At 44.2% G+C, this 21,412-nt stretch overlaps 2 protein-coding genes across 2 annotated transcripts; both read left to right on the top strand.

Moving 5' to 3' along the window:
• The first annotated feature begins 3,090 nt into the window (after window positions 1-3,090).
• Window positions 3,091-14,144, top strand: ALG8 (ALG8 alpha-1,3-glucosyltransferase). The gene is made up of 13 exons (XM_014875765.2): window positions 3,091-3,200; window positions 4,093-4,171; window positions 5,327-5,520; window positions 6,945-7,054; window positions 8,418-8,485; window positions 8,980-9,106; window positions 9,691-9,794; window positions 9,911-10,031; window positions 10,318-10,457; window positions 10,892-11,031; window positions 11,699-11,796; window positions 12,194-12,266; window positions 13,515-14,144. The coding sequence occupies exons 1-13, from the start codon at window positions 3,121-3,123 to the stop codon at window positions 13,744-13,746; spliced, it is 1,566 nt and encodes a 521-aa protein (XP_014731251.2). The 5' UTR covers window positions 3,091-3,120; the 3' UTR covers window positions 13,747-14,144.
• A 2,015-nt stretch (window positions 14,145-16,159) lies between these two features.
• Window positions 16,160-19,010, top strand: NDUFC2 (NADH:ubiquinone oxidoreductase subunit C2). The gene is made up of 3 exons (XM_014875767.2): window positions 16,160-16,597; window positions 17,513-17,659; window positions 18,508-19,010. Exons 1-3 carry the CDS (start codon window positions 16,459-16,461, stop codon window positions 18,555-18,557), a joined length of 336 nt encoding a protein of 111 aa, XP_014731253.1. The 5' UTR covers window positions 16,160-16,458; the 3' UTR covers window positions 18,558-19,010.
• Window positions 19,011-21,412: the final 2,402 nt, after the last annotated feature.

Genomic DNA, 21,412 nt, shown 5'->3' with positions numbered 1-21,412 from the left:
TACTAATAATGACTGTTCTCAGGAGTTTTCCTGAATTATAGAGAAGCAAAGATGCACAGAGCCATACTAAGTATAGCACAATCCCATCACTAGTCATGAAAAGCACTTGGAATTTATTAGAAGATTTATATATCTAAAAATTATTTCACTGCTGAGTGGAATATGCACTCTCAGAACTAACTGCTTTTTTCCTGGAAAGGATTTAGTGACATTTTCTTCCCTTGAAGTTTTGTGTCTGTTTTCTTCTACATCTTGGTGCATAACTCCTGATTCTGCCTGTCTCCCTCAATACCTTAGTGCACAAAATGAGGCCAAGCCCTGCAATTTTTTTTTTAAATGGCCTCTTTTTTGTTTTTCTTTTCCTAAATGACCACTGAATAGAGTGTTAGAGGAGAAGAATAGTCGTAGTGTTAGTAGTGTTAGAGGAGAAGAATACAGGAGTTAGGGCAGATGATAAACAAGATTTTAGCTGTAGGCTAATGGCATTCTCAGATCTGGACATGTGCACAGCACAGTGGTATTTCTTACACAGCAAAAAAACTATTATGAAACATCTTAATGGACTCCAGAAAAAATCACTCATGGATTTCTTTATGGCTTGATATGTAACAATGTCTAACAATGTCCAGTTACAATGATGAGACTGAAACTGTATATAAATAATAAGAGATACTTGGTTTATACAGCTCTTAAAGGCTGGGAGGAGTTGATGGGAGGAGTGTTTGTTTCTGCAGGCAGTGGTAAAGAAATAAAAGAAGTAGTTGTAAAAAGTTAGATCTGAAAGAATTCTCATTAACAAGAAAAATTAACAAGGATTTAGAAGGGAGAGAATAAAAATACATTGATGTGCTCAGGAAAAAAACAAACCAGCAAGATAACAATGGAGACAAAGATTTTGCTACAAGAGTCTGTGATTAGAATGATTCACTTGTCCTTTCCAGTTTTAATCTCCTATTATGCACTTTAAATATGGGTCATGCCAAGACTTAATGCTAGTAGCTTCCCAGGAGCAGGCAGCTTTGCTTCAATTTGCATGTGCTTCAAATCACCAAACATTTGCACTGCTGTACTTAGAATTTTGTAACTGGGTTGTTGAGTATAAATTGCTGCTCGAGTTCACTGGCAGCAAATATCTGCAGTCAATCAGATTTATTCCCAGGAATAAAAGGTAAGGTGGAAAGGCTGGTGGAGTCCATATGTAAGGTTGGTGGAAGTGATAAATACTGCCTTCAGCCATAGACTGTGGAAAATCAATCCAGAATCTTCTGATACTTCACAGATTAATGGAGAAGTTATGAAGAAGACTCCTCTGGGCAGTTTTATTTTCACCCCATCCTGTAGAACTTGGTGCCATTGCTCAGAATTTCAATGTATTTTGAAACATTTAACTTCCATTCTGCATCCACATGCTGATGGACACAAACATGCAGGGTACAAGCAGTGCTAATATGGGGCCCTCCCAGTTACAGTCTCATATGTGAATTAGTACAGGCAGTCACAGATAGTCTGTGCAGTTTATTGCGTATAAGTATCCAGATCAAGCTCACAGGTTCACTTGGGAATAACACAAGGAATGTTTTCCCTGTGAAATCTGAAAAAAACTATAGGGGAGGGCTCTAATAATTTCTCCTCATCCTCTTGGCATTCCCCTCAGTATTTTCATGCTCCAACTCCTAACTGCAGGATTTTCCCATTGAGCAGAATTTGGACTCCAACTCACCTAAAGCCATGCTTTGGAATCAATAGTGTTTGAAAAGTGGGTAAACATGGTCTTTGTTTCTTACCACCTTCACAGAGGGCCTGTAAGGCTATCATATTCAAAAATCTGCATTCCTCTGCTTGTAACCCTTTCTGTGAACTGTTACATATATGTACTTTAGAAAGCAGTAAATAAAACGTGAATGAAGCAGGAGGTGCTCTGCCTGACATATTTCTTGAGAAAAAAGCATGAGTGATGCTTGCTGCACCTCTACCTGTCCCTTTCTCTAACCATTGCCTCCTTGTAATGCTTACCTTGACCTTACAGTGGCTGGGAATTGCAAGAAGCTCCCCGGGAATTAGTGTAGTTGTAGAAAACTGGGATGAACAAGCCTTTATAAATAATCAAAACCATTTAAAATGCATTAGCTCATTTATGTTTCAAACATTTATAAACAGAGGATTCGTTTTTACAGTGAGAACACTTCTTAAACCCTGATGCTTTACTGCTGCTGGACTTATCTCTAGTTCATGAGCTTGAGCAAACCATAATACATTGCTGCTGTACAGGAAAATAAAAATTGGACATGTTAACTGTGTGATTCCATGCAGTTCCTACAAGGTACTATTCTTAGATAGACGAAGGTTTGCTGTAAGGAAGCTAAAAAGGCATCAGCCTTGTATGCATCCACCCTCCCGGCTGGCAGGAAGGTAATAAAAAAAATTGAGCCTGTTTCTCTGAAAGAGCACTTTGTACCTGGAAGCTGACTTGGGCACCAGCAAAACAGGTTGGAGATGGCACCTCCCTGGAGCAGAGCTAAGCTGGTGTGCTTTAAAGCAGCTTCAGCCGAGAGGACTTTGGGTGGCCCCAGAGCACCACCAGCTCCTGGCTCACCCACACTCAGTGCCAGGCACGCTTCCTCCTCCCTCGGGCTCGCCCCGAGCTTCCCTGCTGCGGTCTCAGGGGCTGCATTTCTACAGGGAAAGAGTAATAGCCTGGTACAGCAGCAGGCCAGCTCCAGCTGGGTGTCTGCACAAAGGGACACTCAACAAAGAAGTCCCTGAGCTTTTACACCCTCAGGCCACGCACTCATTCTTCTCGCGCTCTTGATCCAATGACTTTTGGTCTCAGGTATTCTCTTATAGGATTCTTTATCTGTGTTCGTGCAGGCTAATCATTAATTCTTCCCTGTGCCAGTGTCTCACCACCTTGACACCAGGGAATTCCCGATACTCAACTTGTATTTCCACTGTCCCAACTTACGCCCGTTCCAGCGCCTCACAGAGCCCTTGCCGCGCACGCGCAGCCCCGCTCCCGGCTCCGCGAGCGGGCGGGTGGGGCGGGGCGGGCGCGCGCGCTTCAAACTGGCGCGGCGGGCGCGACGCATGCGCGGGCCCGGCGCGGGGCAGGGGGCGCGCGCCATGGCGGCGGGCGGCCGCGGCTGGTTCCGCGCGCTGGCGCTCGGCGTGTCCTTCCTCAAGTGCCTCCTCATCCCCGCCTAGTAAGGAGCTGCTCTGCGCACCGGATGGGAATGGGATGGAATGGGATGGGAGGAACGGGGGCGGGTGGCGTAAGGCTGCCGCGAGCCCACGAGAGCGGCCGGCCGTGCTCAGCGTGGCGCCGCGGTCCTGAGAGGCCCTGAAGGTCCCTGTCACTCCCGGGTTCGTGAGGGAAGGAGGCGGCGCTGCCTCCGCCGCGTGGCACAGCTTTGCTTTCCTCTTTGGAAACCCTTCTGGCCCGTTCCGGCCGGCTTGGGAAGGCCTTTAAGTGTGCCGAAACAGTAATGCTTCGTAATTTTAAGGTTTTATACTAAAAAAAAAAAAAAACCACCAGCAAATTGCTATTAAACTTCAGCTGGAGCTTGGAATTTCTCATTTATTGTCTGAAAAAGCCAAGCTATAAATAGTTCTTGCCCTATAAGCACCTGTATTGGCGTTCTACATGGTCAGTCACAGAAAAAGGAGGAATGGTTTTGTACTAAATAAAATGGGAGATTTAGATCAGACGTCAGGAGAAATATCATTACTGTGAGGTTGGTGAGACGCTGGCCCAAGCTGCCCAGAGAAGCTGTGCATACCTTATCCCTGGAAGCGTTCAAGGCTAGATTGGATGGGACTTTGAGAAACCTGGTCTAGTGGAAGGTGTCCCTGCCTATGACAGGGTGGTTGGAATGAGATGATTTTTTAGGGTCTCACCCAAACCATTCTATGACACATCTTTGGCACGGAGTTCTTGAGCAGCATCGTTGTTACTGTTTCAGTCACTTGATCACAGTGGTGTCCTAAAGCTGATAAATAGAGGCTTCCTTTTTATATGCATGTGGTGATGTGCTCTGAATTTTTTCCCATTTAAGTGCATGCATTTATGTGGCTCTTAACGTGCACCTTCTGTAGTTACTCCACAGATTTCGAAGTCCATAGGAACTGGCTTGCCATCACCCACAGCTTGCCCCTCTCTCAGTGGTACTACGAGGTAAGGACATGCTTGGGGTGTTTTATAGCTGTGTATAAATTACAAGCACATCGGGTATGACAGACCTTGTGAATGATGGTTGGTGACTGTCATGTAGTGGGACAAAAAGATGCCAGTCACAATTTACTGGCCCTGTGTAGCATTCAGCTAAAAAATGAAAGTTAGTTAGAGAAGCTGCAAGTACTTTTGAAGGCGAAATGGGAAGAGCAATGAAGGCACGGGGGTTATTGGGAAGGCTGTGTAGCACAAGGTGAAGTTTCACCCTACTCTTAAATTGCTGGTGTCTGTGCTCTTCTCAATGGTGATACACAGTTACCAGAATCACCTTTAGGTTTGTTATAGACTCAACCTATCTAATTGGGTTTTAATCTGACTCCTGGTATCTGCTGGAGTACAGGGAGACATACTGTAGTGTCTAGTACTCCACATAAGCATTTAGAAGTAAATGATTTGTGCAGGTCAGAACTTTGTAGGACTGATCCAAGGAGTGTTTTATAACAAATTTTTATAATGCCAGCATTAACTCCATGCCAGAGCATAGGATGCCTTTCATCAATACAGTGTAAGCATTTGGGAACATGCTCACTGAAAAATATACCCCATCCCAACCAGCTCTGTTCATCCCTCCTCCTCTCCTGTTTTCACAGCCAAGGAGTTAATTCTTGGTCAGGGCATAACAACTGTCTTTATGGGAAGAGATCACATAATGCCATTTGATGTTGATGTGGTTGTATGAGAGTTAAGACTTGTTAACTGATGAGTGAAAGTAATTTTGAGGCTGGAGCAAGGCTGTGTTGGTGATCGCTCTAATATAGACAAATATTGGCTCTGAGCTATTTCACTGAGCTTTTGTAATATTGATCCTATTACTGTAAATTGATTTATAGATAACAAACAGTTATATGCTGGTTAGGTGCAGGTACACAAAATGCTCTTTAATCTTTTCCTGCTAATCAGGAGATGTCACATCTCTATCAGTACTGCAGGAGAGCAGCTTAAAGCACCACAGAGCTGACTACTGAGTGTGGAGTGCTTTGAGTTGCATAGATGTTATAGAGAGAAATTGCTTCAGCTGGTTTGCTGCAGTGAGCTGTACCTGAAGGACTGCAAACAGCATGGTTTGTTATTAACTACTTAATCTTATTTTGTCTTTAGGCAACCTCAGAATGGACCCTGGATTATCCACCATTTTTTGCTTGGTTCGAATACGCACTTTCTCACATTGCCAAGTACTTCGACCCCCAAATGTTGGTTGTAGAAAACTTGAATTACACCAGTCGTGCAACCATCTTCTTCCAAAGGCTTTCTGTTATCCTTACAGATACTCTCTTCATATATGCAGTTCATGAGTAAGTCTTAATGTTCTAATTTTAGGGACAGTGAATAGTCCTTCATATGTGGGCTAGCTGTACAAAGAACCTTGTAAATTAAGGGAAATGCCAGAGTTGCTTGAACTTCTTCAAGGAGAATCTTGGAATATGCTGGTAAACACAAGATAATGTGTTCTTCTTGGAGATAAAATTGCATTACATGTGATGAATTTGCAGACACTCAGACACCAGCTGCTGTTTCACATGTTATACTTGGGTTTGCTTCTGTCACTGAACTCAGTTTGTAGGAGTTGCAGGACAGCTGGTGTGCTCAGAACAGGTTTTTTTTCGTGTTATTTTTCTTACTACTTTGTTCCTCTAGAGTAGGAGCATAAAGGAGATCTGTCACAAAATGGCAGTATCATTAAATATGCAAAGTTACTCCAGTGTTTTTTGACAATAAACTGATCATTCCAAGTCTGATGTAATTAGGACTGGATGCTTTCAGTGTGGGGCCTGACTTTGTGAAGAACTATTTACCTTATCCCTAAAGAGTAGAGTGTGGGGTTGTTCTGAGAAATACATTGCCTACCTTGATTTGACTTATAACAGTCTTCATAATTTTATTCTTTCTGCTCAAAACCTGGGTAGGAAATTCTCTGACTGGAGCACTGCCTAAGCTCCTTTATTTACTTTCTTTATTTGAAGTGGGCTAGCTTTGCATTGTTTTCCTTTTATTGTTTTGACTCACAGATGTATGAATGTGAGGCTGGAGGCTCAGGGCTGGTGTCTGCACAGGGTCATTTTGCCAAGAGAGGTGGTATATGCCCTCTGCCTGGAAAAATTCAAGGCCAGGTTGGATGGGAATTTGAGCAACCCAGTCTAGTAGAAGGTGTTCTGCTCAGGGCAGGGAGGTTGCACTAATAGTATTTCAATACAGATCATCTGTAACTTTTTAATGTGATTTAATGCCGTCAGAAGTCATATGAACCATATTGCTTCACACCAAGAAGTAATAAGATGTTTTTAACTAACAGAAATAACTCATCATATGGCAGGGGATAGTGGTAGCCAGGATGAAGTTCATGTCCAGCTGAGGACCTTAAATACAATTCCCTATGTTGTCTCCAAAAGTAGCAGTAAACTGCTCATGATGGCAAGCAGGCTATGACAGCTTTACACTTACTGAATGGGAGACCTGAATGTGAGGCTGTTATGTAATGTAAGCTTTAGCATGTGGAACACACCACAGCTATTAAAATTGAAAATCCTTTTTTTACCAAACTTTGTTCACGTTCATGATACTGTCTGCCTTTGATGAATTTAGCTAGAATTTTATAGTTGCCTTCCATCTTGGTGAAATGGCTAACTTCAGAGTAAGTGCAGTCCTTAACTCTTAAAACCAGCAGTGTTTTTGTTTGTATTTTTGAATTAAAGCTTCTGTTTCTTCTGCTCTTGTTTAGGTGCTGCAGATGTGTAAATGGAAAACGAGCCGCAAAGGATATCTTGGAAAAACCAACATTTATTCTTGCCGTTCTGCTCTTGTGGAATTTTGGGTTGCTAATTGTGGATCGTATCCTTTCAAACCGTTGTGGTTTCTTTGTGGTTTGTTTGGTTTTTTAACAACCTGTTCCAGTGTGTGGCACAATCCTATATTGTTATTGCTGTCACAGCAAGTAACACTGCTGGGTTTGTTTCTGGGGTTAGTTAAATGACTTTGTTTTAATTAGAATTACTATTTGGCAAAATGGAAGTTAGTCAGTTCTTGGTCTGATTTGCCAGAAGTGGAGGAGGACCAACCAGTCTGGCAGCAATGTGCCTTTTCCTGCTGCTTATTCCTCCTCTGCCTGCCTACAGGAGTATTAGCAGAGGCTCTGTGTTCTGGGTGTGGTTCCAGGTTTCTCCCAGGGCAAGGAAAATCCTCAGAGTGCTTTAAGATTCAGACTGTATTCAGTTGGTTAACATTTTATGGGAATTAGGAAGTCTTTCTAAAGAACTTACCATAGAGTCATAGAGTAGTTTGGATTGGAAGGGACCTTAAAGATCATTTAGTTCCAACCCCCTGCCTTAGGCAAGGACACCTTCCATTAGACCAGGTTGCTCAAAGCTTCATTCAGCATGACCTCAAACACTTCAGGGGATAAGGCATCCACAACTTCCCTGGGCAACCTGTGCTAGTCCCTCCTCACTCTCACAATAAAGAATTTCTTCCTAATTGTTAATATAAATCTCCCCTCTTTTAGTTTAAAACCATTCCCCCTTGCCCTGTCGCTCTGTGCGCTTGTCAAAAGTCCCTGTCCAGCTCTCAAAGCACCTTCTAAAGGGGCTACAAATTCTCCCCACCGTCTGCCCTTTTTCAGGCTGAAATAACCCCAACTATCTCAGCCTGTCTCCATAGCAGAGGTGCTCCAGCCCTCTGAGCGTCTTCATGGCTTTCTCTGAATGCCTTCCAACAGGTCCATATCCTATATAAAACTAACTCTGGAAATTTAAATTACTGCAAGTCAGTCTTGGCACTGTGGAGAACGACTTCATTTTCTCTGTCACAGTTCTTGCGTATGTTGCCTGCTTACGAGTGATAGAAAAATGATGGCTACTGTCACCATCTATTAACCAATATGTGGCAGAAACTAATAACTTACAAATTAAAGTGGACATTTAACCTTTTCTGGTTTGTGTTACAGAAGTTATACAATGCTTACGTAGATGGTTTATGTTTCATTTCATCAAGGTAATATGCCAGCATTAGTGTGCATTGTGTCTAACAGTACTTACAGGTGAGGTTAAAAATTACTTTTGTCTATGTGGTGAGAATTTAAGGTTGCTTTCTTGATTTAAATTCCATTTTCATTTTAATTTATTCCTCATAACTTTGAATTTTCTCCAGAAAACATAGTAGTAAAGAAAGCTTGCTTTATTCCTTGACTCAAGTTCAGATATTCACTTCCAGTACAATGGCTTCCTCTCGGGGCTGATGCTTCTTTCTGTTGCTCGGCTGTGTCAGGTAAACCCAAGTGACTCTTGTCTATGTTTTGGGTCTATTAATTCACTTCATGGGGCTGCTCATGTTGGGAGCAATGGTAGTGGCTTCATGTTGAGCTGTGTGAAGCTGGATGGCTAATGATTGAGTTTTTGGGGAAGAGAAAAACTTGAGACTCACCATAATTAGTTGCTGATGCTGCAGGACTGCAGTTCCTCATAAGAAGGCTATACTCACTGTTACCCATGAGCAATGTGGCATCACTTCTTGGCATTTTATCTTCTTCCAAATCACCAGTCCTTAGAAAACATAATTCTGAAGCTGTGAAGAAGTAATTGTGTAACAGGATAATTTCCTTGTCCTAACCTGTTACGCATAATGCTACTGAATTTATGATTTGAAGTAAATACTCTTTCTAATACTGACAATAAATGTCCTATCACCTTAGGAGTACAACATAGGACCATTGAAAGTGACTACAAAGAGAAGAGATTAGATTTTGTTTTGTTTTCTTTCAGAAAAGGTATTTGGAGGGTGCTCTTCTTTTTGCTGTTCTTCTGCATTTCAAACATATCTACATTTATGTGGCCCCAGCATATGGCATTTATTTGTTACGATCCTACTGCTTTACTGCAAATAATGCAGGTAAGATGGGGTTTTCCTCAGTGGCTTTTGAGGGGAGTTGTGTTAATCAGTGGAACTAGGGGAGCATTCAAGACCTGCAGATACAACTGGAATAAAATGGCTCAAATAAAAATTCTGCTTGAGAGCAGAATTGTTATGATCTTGAAAGATCTTTGAAATAGATTTGGTTTGTACAATTCCTGTTTCTTTAAGAGTTCTTTGTTAAGAAAAACCAACATGAACAAACTGCAAGTGGCACTTGGAAGCCATAAGAATTATTCTGGATATGGAACAATTAGACAGTGTCAGAAGCTATTTCAAAGACCTGCTGTGTGTTTCTTCCCACTTTTTAGCACTGAAACGTGCCTGATACTCTGCATGTGAACAGGGAAGGTAAATTTGGAAAATACTGAAAGCTCGTATAATGCAGGAGCTGCAATGTGGGCAAAAGAAAAGCCAGCTATATCCAGGAACTGAATATATTGACATAAAAATATGTGTGTCCCTTTAGATAGGTGCTAGCAATTCCTCATCAGTGGGGAATGCTTTGTCTCCCTTTCCACTTCCCACGGCAACTGTTTCCTTAATCTGTTTGTTTCTTGTAGATGGATCCCTGAAGTGGAGAAGTTTCAGCTTTCTTCATGTGACTCTCCTGGGATTGATTGTCTGTCTTGTTTCTGCTCTTTCACTGGGACCCTTCCTAGTATTGGTAATAATCCATTTTTCACATGTTATTCCCCTGAACAGTTGGAAAATTTTGTTATAAAAATATATGCCATGTGTCACCTAAAGAGGTCATTTCTTTGGTCTTCTTGTTTTCTGTAGGGTCAGCTGCCTCAAGTCATCTCACGGCTCTTCCCTTTCAAGCGAGGTCTCTGTCATGCCTATTGGGCCCCCAACTTCTGGGCTTTGTATAATGCCGTGGATAAAGCACTGACAATTCTTGGTCAGTATGTCAACCTTGCTTTTTGGTGCCTGTTTGCAGATAGAGCTCCCTGGATTTTAGTCTTCCCCATCTGAAATGTAGGCAGTAAATTTTGTTTTCAGATTACCCTAAATTGTATGGTTTTCCACATAATCTGGTGCATAAATTACCAGCAGTAGGTCAAAGATCAATCACTTCCCTCTGCCATCCTTTAAAAAGAGAAAAATCTTGGCATGTATTTAGTTCAACTACTTCATTTTCTTTATTAGAATTTATCAGTTTGTGCTTTTTTATGTTTTGTTTTTAGGGTTGAAGTGCAATTTTCTTGACAGTACAAAAATCCCTAAAGCCTCCATGACAGGAGGGCTGGTTCAGGAGTTTCAGCACACTGTCCTCCCTTCAGTGACTCCACTGGCAACATTAATCTGTACTTTCATAGCTATTTTGGTAAGAAAAACTAATATTTTTTAAAAATTGGTGTGTTTTGTCCCTAGTAGGTTTTGATAGTATGCACTTCATATATATTTTAATTCTTGGGCAACAAATAATGTTGTTAGTAATACGTAGTGACTGATGAAATGAGTTCAGTGGCTTAGATTGGAAGACAATTTTTGCATGCAGCACAAATAGCGGAGAGTTGGCTGTGGTATTTCAGTCTGCTTTTCCCTCCTGAAATCATTCCCTCCAACAGAAATCCTTCAGGCTCTACTTATACATCCAAATAGATTTATTTCCTCCAGTGCTATATAATGCTTGTGCCACACTGGCACAACCTGGGTGCAGTGGTGTTTAGTAACATTGACAAATCTCTTTGGACAATAGCTTGTCTTCAGGATTGCCAAGCTTTTCACTGAAGTCCTGTTTTTGCCTGTTGTTTCTAGCCCTCTGTTTTCTGTCTTTGGTTTAAACCTCAAGGGCCCAGAGGCTTTCTACAGTGCCTTGTTCTTTGTGCATTGAGCTCCTTCATGTTTGGCTGGCACGTGCATGAGAAAGCAATACTCCTTGCTATTCTGCCTTTAAGGTGAGTGAATTTTGTACAAAGTAGTTGGCCAAACTGAACCTGCAGCCACTTGTTGAGGAGTCCTCAAAGGAAATCACTTTGTTTTCAGTATATTTCAGAAGAGGAACTCTTGTATAGAATGCCTTAAGCTGTAAGAGTATAGTGCACTTAAAGTAAATTAATTTCAGGCACAGTTCAAACCTTGATGAGTGCTGTGGTTCATATTATAAAATGCTGGATAGATTGCTGAGGAGCCAGCTAACAAAAGGGATCTGCAGTGTGCTTGACCAGAACAATACACAGTTTCTACCAAAATAGCTTCATGCCTGCCTAAGATAGCAATGAAGCTCTAGTTCATAAGCTGCCTGACCAGTATTACTACAAACTGTATTTTTCTTCCTCAGAGATTTTGTGATGTTTAAGCTTTTGTTCTGTGCTGATAGTTTCGTTCAGTGGGTGGCTGGTTTTCTGAGGGAGGGTTTCCTGGCTGATTTTTCTCCTGTGTTATCATCTCTGAGGCCACATAGTTTGGAAGCAGGAAACTTCATCACAGGCCCAGTGTTGGCAGGGATGGAAGTGCTATGAAACTGTTTGACTTGGTCTTCAGTTTTCAGTGAATTGTATATTGTTCTGCTGAAATTAGGTTTCTTTGCTAAAAGACAAAAGCATAACAAATTGCTGTTTTTAGCTTATTGTCTATTCAGAGAGCCAAGGATGCTGGCATCTACTTGATTCTGGCAACAACAGGGCATTTCTCACTTTTTCCATTGTTGTTCACACCACCAGGTAAAATGTTCTTCTATTATTTCATTTTTATCTAGTTTGCAACACAGAGCTCAGTAGTCTTGATCTGGTTGTCATTTTTGCTTTAGTGACTTCTCAGTTGTTTGTGATTTCTTTAGAAAATCTTATTTATAGTGCTATCTCAAATAATAACTATAGTTGATATGTTCAGTATGTTTATAGATAATTGAAGTAAGTGTATTGCAAATGCTTGGCATTTGCTTTAGTAAATGTTTATGCTTATTCTTAGGTATCCTAAGCAGTAAAACATGTAGGTATGGAGAAAATAAAGCCAGATAATGCCAGTGTGACTAGTAAGATTTAAAGATACTACAATATATATATGGCAAAAGCTTTTTATAATTAGTTTTTAAAGTACATAATGTTCTTTGTTTTTCAGAACTTCCAATTAAAATATTGCTTATGCTGCTGTTTACTGTCTATAGCTTCTCTTCATTGAAATCTCTATTCAGGTAATTAAAGAAATTTGATCTCAATGCCTGGAACAACATTATTTCTTCTGGTGTTGGGAACAGCCATTATCCTAAGGCACAAACAGCACAGAAAACTGATGCTGAAGAGTCAAATTAAGGTGTTACTAGCCAAAATATGCCTCTGTTCTCAGGAGGCAATGCTTAAATTAGGATTATGGCAGCACGTCCTGGTTATTGTGGCAGCTTCCCAGTTAGTCCCAGGAGGCTGTAGATCCCCACCTGCCTCATGCTCTGTTAAAGCATGGAGTTGTGATGCTGTAATCTCTGAGGATTTAATTAGGTATTCTAGCATTTACTATAGGGATTTTTCTGCAGATTCTTTATTTCATTGTACTGTGGATTTTTGCAGTAGTAGTTAGTATTTAATGTGAGGAAGGGACAGGTTGTAAATAACGTTCATTTGCAAGCTGTAATTTGTCAACAAAACTGCAAGTGTTTGGTTGACAAAACATACAATTGCCGAAGTCATCCTGTGTAGTTTCACAACCTGTGGATCTCTTACCATTTGACCAAAGATAGTGTTTATCCTTATAACCCCTGCAGTCCCCACTTCCCTATTTCCCAAACTTTTCAGGGCAAACCCAAGCTGTAATGAAGGATTTGTAATGAAGTACTGTAAATGTGTATTCAGTGCTTCAGGCACCTGCTTTTTGTAGGTGATTTTCTTTATTTAAGAATTCAGTCATTCTGTCTCAAGTGCTCTAGCTGAAAATCTCCATAGGAGCTTAGTTTTTAAGAGAGGGAGCTTTTGCAAGTTTCTTAACTTGATAAAACATGAAATTCCCTTTAAACTACCTGCAGTAAATTCCTGCCATCAGTGTCTCTTGCGAGAAAGGTCAGCTGACAGAAAAGTCCATCCTACAGAAAGCTTGGGGGAAGAGGTTAAAAAAATCTGACACTTCCAGTCTTTGGCTGTAGAACAACTTTGGTGGAACAAGTCTTTGTATGAAAGGCTGTTCAGTTGTTCACTGAAATAGAGTGAGGTGAAGCAGAGCAATTGATGAGGTTTTTCCTTAGGCTTCCAAGGCATCCTGGAACTTGTTAAGGACATTGAGCTGTACTCTTGGTTATCACACTGTGGTTTTCTTGTACTGAAACTCTTTAACTTGTTATTTAAACTGTTATTGCGATCTAATGGGAGATTCTCTTTGCACTGGGATAGCTGAAAAACAGAATAGTTAGTTAATATATATTTTAACACTACCTCTTTTTTAATTTCTCTGACAGGAGAGAGAAACCTCTACTTAACTGGATTGAAACAATCTACCTCATCCAACTAGTGCCCTTGGAAATCTTCTGTGAAATCATATTTCCCCTGACCCCCTGGAAACGGCATTTCCCTTTTGTGCCCCTGTTGCTGACCTCTGTGTACTGTGCTCTGGGAATCACATATGCTTGGCTGAAACTCTACATCTCTGTCTTGACTGAGAGAACTTCTGTCAGACAAAAGGCTGAGTAAAGCCACAGTGCTGGGACCAGTCCCAGGATACCCCTTGGAGGGGATTCCTGCCGTGGTGAGGGGTTGTCACAAGGCCATCCATGATGAGACACAGTGTACATGTGCCATCTCCACACGGGAGCTCTTTTTCCAACACTCCTGTACCACTGATACCTCTGGATCAGGATACCTCTGATCAGAAGCACTGTCACAGTGACAGGGAGGGCTGCAGGGTAAGCTGTGAAGCTTAACAAGGTGCAGACTTCTGTCCTGAGGGAAACCTGCCTGATTTTCCCATTATGGTTCATATTTGAATAAAAGTTGCTGTGGCAAATTACAAGAGATGATTGCTATGCAGGAGAGCATTGTAACTGTGTTCTATGGAATTTGTAAATTAAAAACTTGGTATTGTTTGAGCATTTTTTTGCATTATTTCAACTCCTGTCTAAACCCTGCTTTTGAGGGAGGCCCACACATCTAAGGATGTAGTGTATAGCTGGAAACTTGTCCTGAGGTGCTTTGTTAAACTCTTGCACACACAAATAGCAAACTTTAATATGTTCATATCCTTTTGATCTCCTTGTCTCATAGATACTTTGCATTTAGGTTTTAATACTCTTCTAGTGGCTTTTTTTTTGTAGACAGATGACCAAATTGAGGCATGCTACTCAAATTAAGAAGTATTTTACACTGCTAAACGTATCAAATAATGTGGCTGCATAGCTGTATTTGTAATTCATGTAAAATCCTACAACTCTAACAAAAGACCAGGTGTCCATAGTTCCTGTAATGATTTAAGGAAAAGGTAGATTGTTTTCTGCCTCTGGAATCACGTTCCCCAAAGGGGGATAGCAGTTATTTCTGCAGTAAATAATTACACTTTTAAAACCATACATAACCATCCCTAGAAGGTACTGCTTTGAGGTTGGGGTCTGGTTTGGATTCTAGTGCTGACATAAAACTGGGAGGAGAGAGGGATGGACTTTTTTTATTATTTTGACAGTAGTTTTTGAACTTTCTTCCGTGTTAGCTGAAGAATGGGACCCCTTCATCAAGGATAGCCAAAGGGATAGTTATGCTTTTGAGTTCTTTGAATATTTGGAGCGTTTAAAATAGAGTAGCTCTTGTTAGAGCAACAGGTTGTTTAATCACGGTGGATGTTTCTGTAACCGAACACTTTGTACATTTAAAGTTATCACTGCCAGTGAGTTCATATTCAAGACATTCTCACTCTGGTTTTCATTACTTTCTCATAGTTTCTGCTTTTTTTTACACCATCAGGTGCTTTGCCATGTTGTTTTTAGCTGCTCTGGCTTCCAGTGCTGCCACAATGCTTCTTGCCCCTGTATTTGTATCTCGGCTCCAAGCCTTAAAGCTCTGCTCAGGGTGAGGCACCCACAGTGCTTGTGTTTATCTGTCTACTGTGCTGTCCTGTGTAGGGAAATGGTAGTACACAAAAAAACCCTACAAACACCTCTCTTGGCTCTTCCCCAGCTGTGCCTTTGCACATGGTGAAATCCTCCAAGAAGAGGCTGCAATGTGGGTATGCCATTCCTGGAAGTGTTCAAAGCTGGGGGGGATAGAGCAGCCTGGTCTAGTGGAAGTTCTCCCTGCCTGTTGCACATGTTGGAAGTAGATGACCATTTAGGTCCCTTCCAACCCAAACCATTCAGTGATTCTGTGAAGTTAAACCCAGGGCATGACTGGAAGTGGTTCTGCCTCACTTGTATGATCCCAGGTTCAAGTAAAGCATCTCCCATTGCGAAGCAGCAGCTGCCCAACCTCCTGTGTGGATGTCAGGAAAATCCACAAACACCGAAGGTTTATGTCTGAAAAGGAGACAGAGGAATCCTTCAGCTTTACTTGAATAAAGGGAGAGAGTCCTCTGAGGCACACAGGGTTTTCTTTCTCTTGGTTTTGGAAGTCACAGCCTCCTTTTATCCTAAACTCCCAGCTCATGTTGCCCTCTTCCCATTGCTGAGGCACTGGCAAGGTACAGCGTTCCCGAACCGCCTGCCACATATTCCCCCCTTGAAGCTACTGTTTTATCCCAAAGCTCTGAAGTTCAGGCTGTGCAGACCCTTGGCTGTTTCAGGAGCCACAAACCTGCTGCCCAGAGTCAGTAGAGACATGAAGAGCCATTTCGAAGACACCCATACCTTCACCCATCAAACTGTTTGTAAAGGCATTAGCTTTCCCCTCATGGACAAGGACTAAATAATACATTATTAAGAAAGTCTGAGAAGCCTTTAGGACCTGTGATGTGTTTTGTTAACGTGGGTTTCTTCCATCACTCCTGCTAAAGTGGCAAATGATTTATTTAAAGTAATTTCGTATTAATTAAAAACGAAAAAACTAACACTATGTGTTAGGTCTCAGTCTTTAATCTGAGCTCTGAAAATTAACTGGGTTCGATTCTAGTGCTTAATTAACCCCTTAATTTACTTCCCGACCAGCTTCGCTGGCCTTGCTGCGAGGCCGCCTCAGCCAGTGGGGCTGCAGCTCAGTTAGCGCTGCAGGAACCCCCTCCGCGACCCGGCTAAGGCCGCTCAGCATGGGAGTTTGAGGCGAGGGATGGGTTTGTGGGGTAAGGAGTTGGAATTCGGGGTGGGATTTTTGGTAGAACAGGCATAAGCGGAGAAGGCAGCGGAACGCGGGAGCAGGGCGCGGGCCGCCGGGGGAAGGCGCAGCCGCCGCACCGCTCCCCCCGGTCACCTTCGGTGGGCGGCAGCCATGGCGTTCCTGCCCGACGAGTCGCGTTCGCTGCCGCCGCCGCCGCTCCTCAACAAGGGCTCAGTGTGGCTCGGGTTCGCGGGGTGGCTGGCAGCGCTGCTGGACAACGCCTTTAACCAGCGCCCCGTCTTGCGAGCAGGTGCGGGGGGACGGGGGAGCCTGAGGGGAGGGGGAACGGAGCGGGGTGCGAGGGGAGGGCTGACATGAGGAGCTGGGGAAGGGGCTGCGGGAGGTTTGCGGTCATTGAGGGATAAATGAAGGGAGAGAAGGGGAAACAGCTGGGAATGAGGGGCTAGAGGGGACATGAGGGCGGGCGGGCGGATTTGGGGTGACCTTGAAGGTTCCAGGGGCTAGGGATGGGGAGGAAGCCCCGAGATCCGAGGCTAGGGGTGGTGAAGGAAATATGTGGGCCTGGGAAAGGGGATGTGGGATTGGGGGTCACTCTGAAGGACAAATAAAGGGGAAACAGCCAGGAGTGAGGGCCTGGAGGAGGTTTTGGGGCTGCAGGAGCGGGTATATGGGATTTGGCGTGACCGTGAGGGATACAGGGGCTGGGGAACGGGAGGGAGCGCTGAGGTAAAGGAATGGGGAGATAGAGGGAGTGTGTAGGCCTGGGAAAGGGCGTGTGGGGCTTGGGTCACTGAGGGATAAATGAAGCGGGGAGGGGAAAAGAGGAGCCCTGAGAGGGGAAGGATTGTGATTGTGTATGATTGTGGGGATGGGAGTTAAAGGAGTGATGTGATCCGGGAGCCCTGAAGTGAGGGATTTGTTGGCACGGGAGGACTGGAGGTAATTGGAAGAGGCTGGGAAAGGGACTTCGTTTGGAGATGGGGAGGATCTGAGGTGGCTTCCTGAGGGGTATGGGTGGCGGGATGGGGAAGGAGCCCTGAGGAAAGAGGGGCCTGGCGGGGGCCGCGGGAGGTATGGGTGCTGTAGGGACCTTGGCAGGGGGAAGCAGGGAGAGACGATTGTCTGGGGGGCTGGGCAAAGTGGGGCTCTGCCTGAGCCCCCGGGTCGCTGGGAGAGGTGGGGACAATTCCTCTCCTTGTTGCAGGCGTTCACCGGCAGGTCCTGTTTGCTACCCTGGGCTGCTTTGTTGGCTACCAGCTTGTGAAACGCGCCGAGTACGTGCATGCCAAGGTGGACAGAGAGATGTTTGAGTACATCAGGCACCACCCGGTGGACTTCCACTCTGCAACAGGTACACTCAGCTGGTATTTTAAGAGAGACCTCAGCCTGCCATAATCTCTGTGTAAAGATGTTGCTGGGCTAAGGCTTCCTTGCTCCTTCATAATTTGACTTGCAGAAGTCTAAAGGATTTTCTGGTGTGAAAATAGATACTGTTTTTGAGCTATTGATATGCATCGATGACTGCCTCTTCCTCCTAAAGGCTCATTTTAGTATAAAAATAGCAGAGCCAAAAAAAAAAAAAAAAAAAGAAAGGATAGATCAAACTTGTACCACTGAAGAAGAAATAGTGGAAATTAGAAATCACAGGTTTTATTCTGGTAGCTTCACAATTGTCCTGTCTATTCCTGTAAAATGCCTATTGCATGTAGATTCAGAAATCCCATGATGAATATTCAGAAAAGAAGCAGAACAGGTGAAAAAGGAGTAAATACAAATGGCAGGAAACCTGAAGTGGTGTTGGTTTACAGCAATGGTAAAGACCAAGGGTTTTTTTACTAAATGGAGTCACTGAGCCAAACGCAATGGCAAATTTGGGTGAAAATTGTTAATTTTCTAATACAACAAAACATTTTCTAATACAACAAACTTGACTCTGGCTGTTGGTCTGCATCATGCCATGTTGAAAGGAGTATGTAGAAATAAAAAAACTGTTACTGCTGAGATTCCTCCACAGGGACCTTTGGAGAACCACATGGGGGAAAAAAAAAAGGTTGTGCATTTAGTTAAAAGAGCAAGCTGATGGTTTGCTGTGGGTAGCAAAGACCAGATTTTCGGTGGCTTTGTTAACATCGAAGATTTAATGTGAAACATCTTCTGAATCGATCTCAAATCCTAATTGGGTTTTCCCACCGCTTGCAGAAAAGAAAAGAATAGGGCAGCTCCTGGAGGATTTCCAGCCGATTCGTTGAGGATTTCTCCAGTGGCGACACATCACAGGATGAATTCCTGTCATCCTGAGAACTTCAGCAAGGTGGCTGCAACTGTTGAACCGTCCATGGCTTAAAAGATGAAACTTTACTCACTTTGATGTAATAAAAGCTTGGTTAAATAGTTAGTGTTTAATTATTTACTCTTCTGTTGCTTTATGGTTTGTCACTACGTGGATGATTGATACTTGTAATAGATTAATACCTTTGATTAATGTTTTTTTCAGTTATTTTAATTGCAAGAGTGGAAGGTTGTACATACAACATATGTTGTATAAAACCCAGAGAGCAGTTAGATGGTTCATCATTTTTATTTCTCATTGGCATTTCTCCTGACCCTTGAACATGTTCATGGCCAGTCCCTGTAGATGCTGTACCCCAAGTCTCACTGTGAAATTCATTCTGAACAGTAAACAAAATACATGATCTCCCTAATTCCATCTCTGTTTTTTATTATTATGTTGCTTTTTCTTTGCTGAAAATAAGGATCCAACTTTCTCCTTTCCCAGTTGGTTTCTGGCTCATGAATCCAAACAGTGACCACATTTGGGGATAAGGAGGTTCTGTTGATTTGGGATTTGGGGATTCTTATTAATTTAGAATTTTGGGTCAAAATTGGGCTTTATCTCTTTTCTTCCTCACACTGAATCCTGTGCCAGGTCAATGCTCTCTGATGGATTTGCTGTCTGAACAGATTTAAAAGAAGAGCTGCCACCCTGATTTGCTTCAACAATATATAAGGAGAAGATCTTTCCCGATGGTGGCCGGTAACAGTGTGGGTGCCTCGGGAGCCTGTCCAAGGCAGCACAGAGGCAGCACCCCCTGCCATGCCACAGAAGCCTGATCTGTCCTGTCTGCCGACATCCCACTGGGAGCAGTACAGAAACCTCTTATCAGCAGTGGCCAGCGGCATGGCACCATCAGGGCTTCACACATCCCTGGGACAGCGTGATGCAATGCCCTGCACTCGGAGCAGGCAGAAGGATCCTATAACACAGAGGGCCTGGAGCCAGCTGGAGGGACAGCGGCTCTCAGAGAGAAACGCAGGGGCCCTGGGGGAATGCAAGCGGCCCACAACACGTCAGCAAGCCCTTCCAACTGAGCACAGGCCATGGCTGGTCAATGGCCATAACTCCTTATCTTGCAGTGTGTGCCAATTGGAGGAAATGGTTCTATTTTGGGAAAGGCTGCGGGGACCTTCCCCCCTTTTGCAAGCCCAGTGCTGGCAGCTCTCCTGCTGTCCCCTCATAGCCCAGCCAGGTGTCCATTCTGGCACCTGCCCTCTTCCCCTCAGACCTGAACCCACTGCTCCTCTGCTCCCTTTGTGGGTCCTCCTGGCATCCCTGGTGTCCTGCAGTGGGACCCAGTGCTGCACTGAGGTGTGCACACACTGGCAGACCCATGTTCTAAGGATTTTTGGAGCAAACATGGAGTGTCCTGAAGATGCAGGGGCATCACAGTGTCCCTCCTGGTGAGGCCTCAGGGGAGAACACATCTGCCCTGGAGCTGGAGCTTCACTGTGGATGTCATGGTGTGACCCTCCCATGGCAACTCAGAGAGACACCCACGGGCCCTGGGGGAATGCAAGCGGCCCACAACACGTCAGCAAGCCCTTCCAGCTGTCCCAGGTCACAGCCTTCGGGGACATCCTGCATCTCCCGTGGGTCATGTTCAGCAGATGTGATCAGTGCTTCCTCCCGTGTCCTGCTGTGACACTTCCCTGGGGCACCACGAGCCTCTGCAGCTGCTGAGCACTGCCCAAGCCCAAAGCCATGGCTGCAGGTGTCCCTCGCTGTGACACCAGCGGGGTTTGACCCCAGCCAGGCACCGAGGCCCACACAGCCACTCACTCACTGCCCCACCAGCAGGACCAGAGAAAGAAACAAGGGCAAGAACAAGAAATCACGTGGGCTGAAACAAAACCAATTGAATAGGGAAAGCAAAAACCAAGCATGCAAAGAGAGCAAAACAAGGAATTCATTCCCCACTTCCCATGGGCAGGTGCATGTTCAGCAATCCCCAGGACTGCGGGGCTCCATCACAGGTAACAGTGACCTGGGAATTCAAAGGCCATCACTCCAAAAGTCTCCTACTCCTTCCTTCTTCCTCCCACTAAACATACTGAGCATGATGTCATACGGTCCGGAATATCCCTTGGGTCAGCTGGGATCAACTATGCCACCAGTGACTCCTCCCAAGCCCCCATGCACCCCAGTCCCCTCGCCAGCGTGGCAGTGCAGAAAGCAGCAGAGGCCTTGGCTCTCTGCAAGCCCTGCTCAGCAACAACCCAAACATCTGTGCATTATCAGCCTGAGGTTCAGCAGAAACCCAACACACAGCCCCATTCCAGCCTCAGTGAAGAAAATCATGGCTACTGCAGCCTGAACCAGCACAGCCAGCCGTGTTCTCCAGGGGACACAGATCCCACCCTGGAGCAGCAGCCAGGGAAAGCACCAGAGGGACATCTCCCCCTCTGTGCTCCTCTCGTCACTGAGAACCTGTGTCCATCCATTCCTTACGGTTCAACACCTGGCTCTGCAGTCAGCATGGAGGGACAAGAGCTCCAAAGGCAGAGCTCCATCGTGCCCCAGCCAGAGGTGGCATTGCAATGGGGATGGCCCAGGTCTCTCCCACTATGCCCCTCATGCTCCATTTCCTCGGGATAAGACAAAGCTGCAACATTGCCCAGGCTGAGGAGGAACACGGAGAGCAGATCAGCTCTGAAATCCTCACTCTGGCTGGAGGGAATTGTGTTTGCCCTCATGTGGGAAACTTGCTGATTGGCAGCTGCTTTACTAGAAAATCAGAACTTCTGGGTGCAGGTGCAATGAGTTCCT

Source organism: Sturnus vulgaris, chromosome 2, assembly GCF_052056855.1.
Source record: "Sturnus vulgaris isolate bStuVul1 chromosome 2, bStuVul1.hap1, whole genome shotgun sequence".
Classification (NCBI taxonomy): Eukaryota; Metazoa; Chordata; class Aves; order Passeriformes; family Sturnidae; genus Sturnus; species Sturnus vulgaris.
Note: the sequence above shows the minus strand (reverse complement) of the source record. Positions and strands in the feature narration are given on the sequence as shown.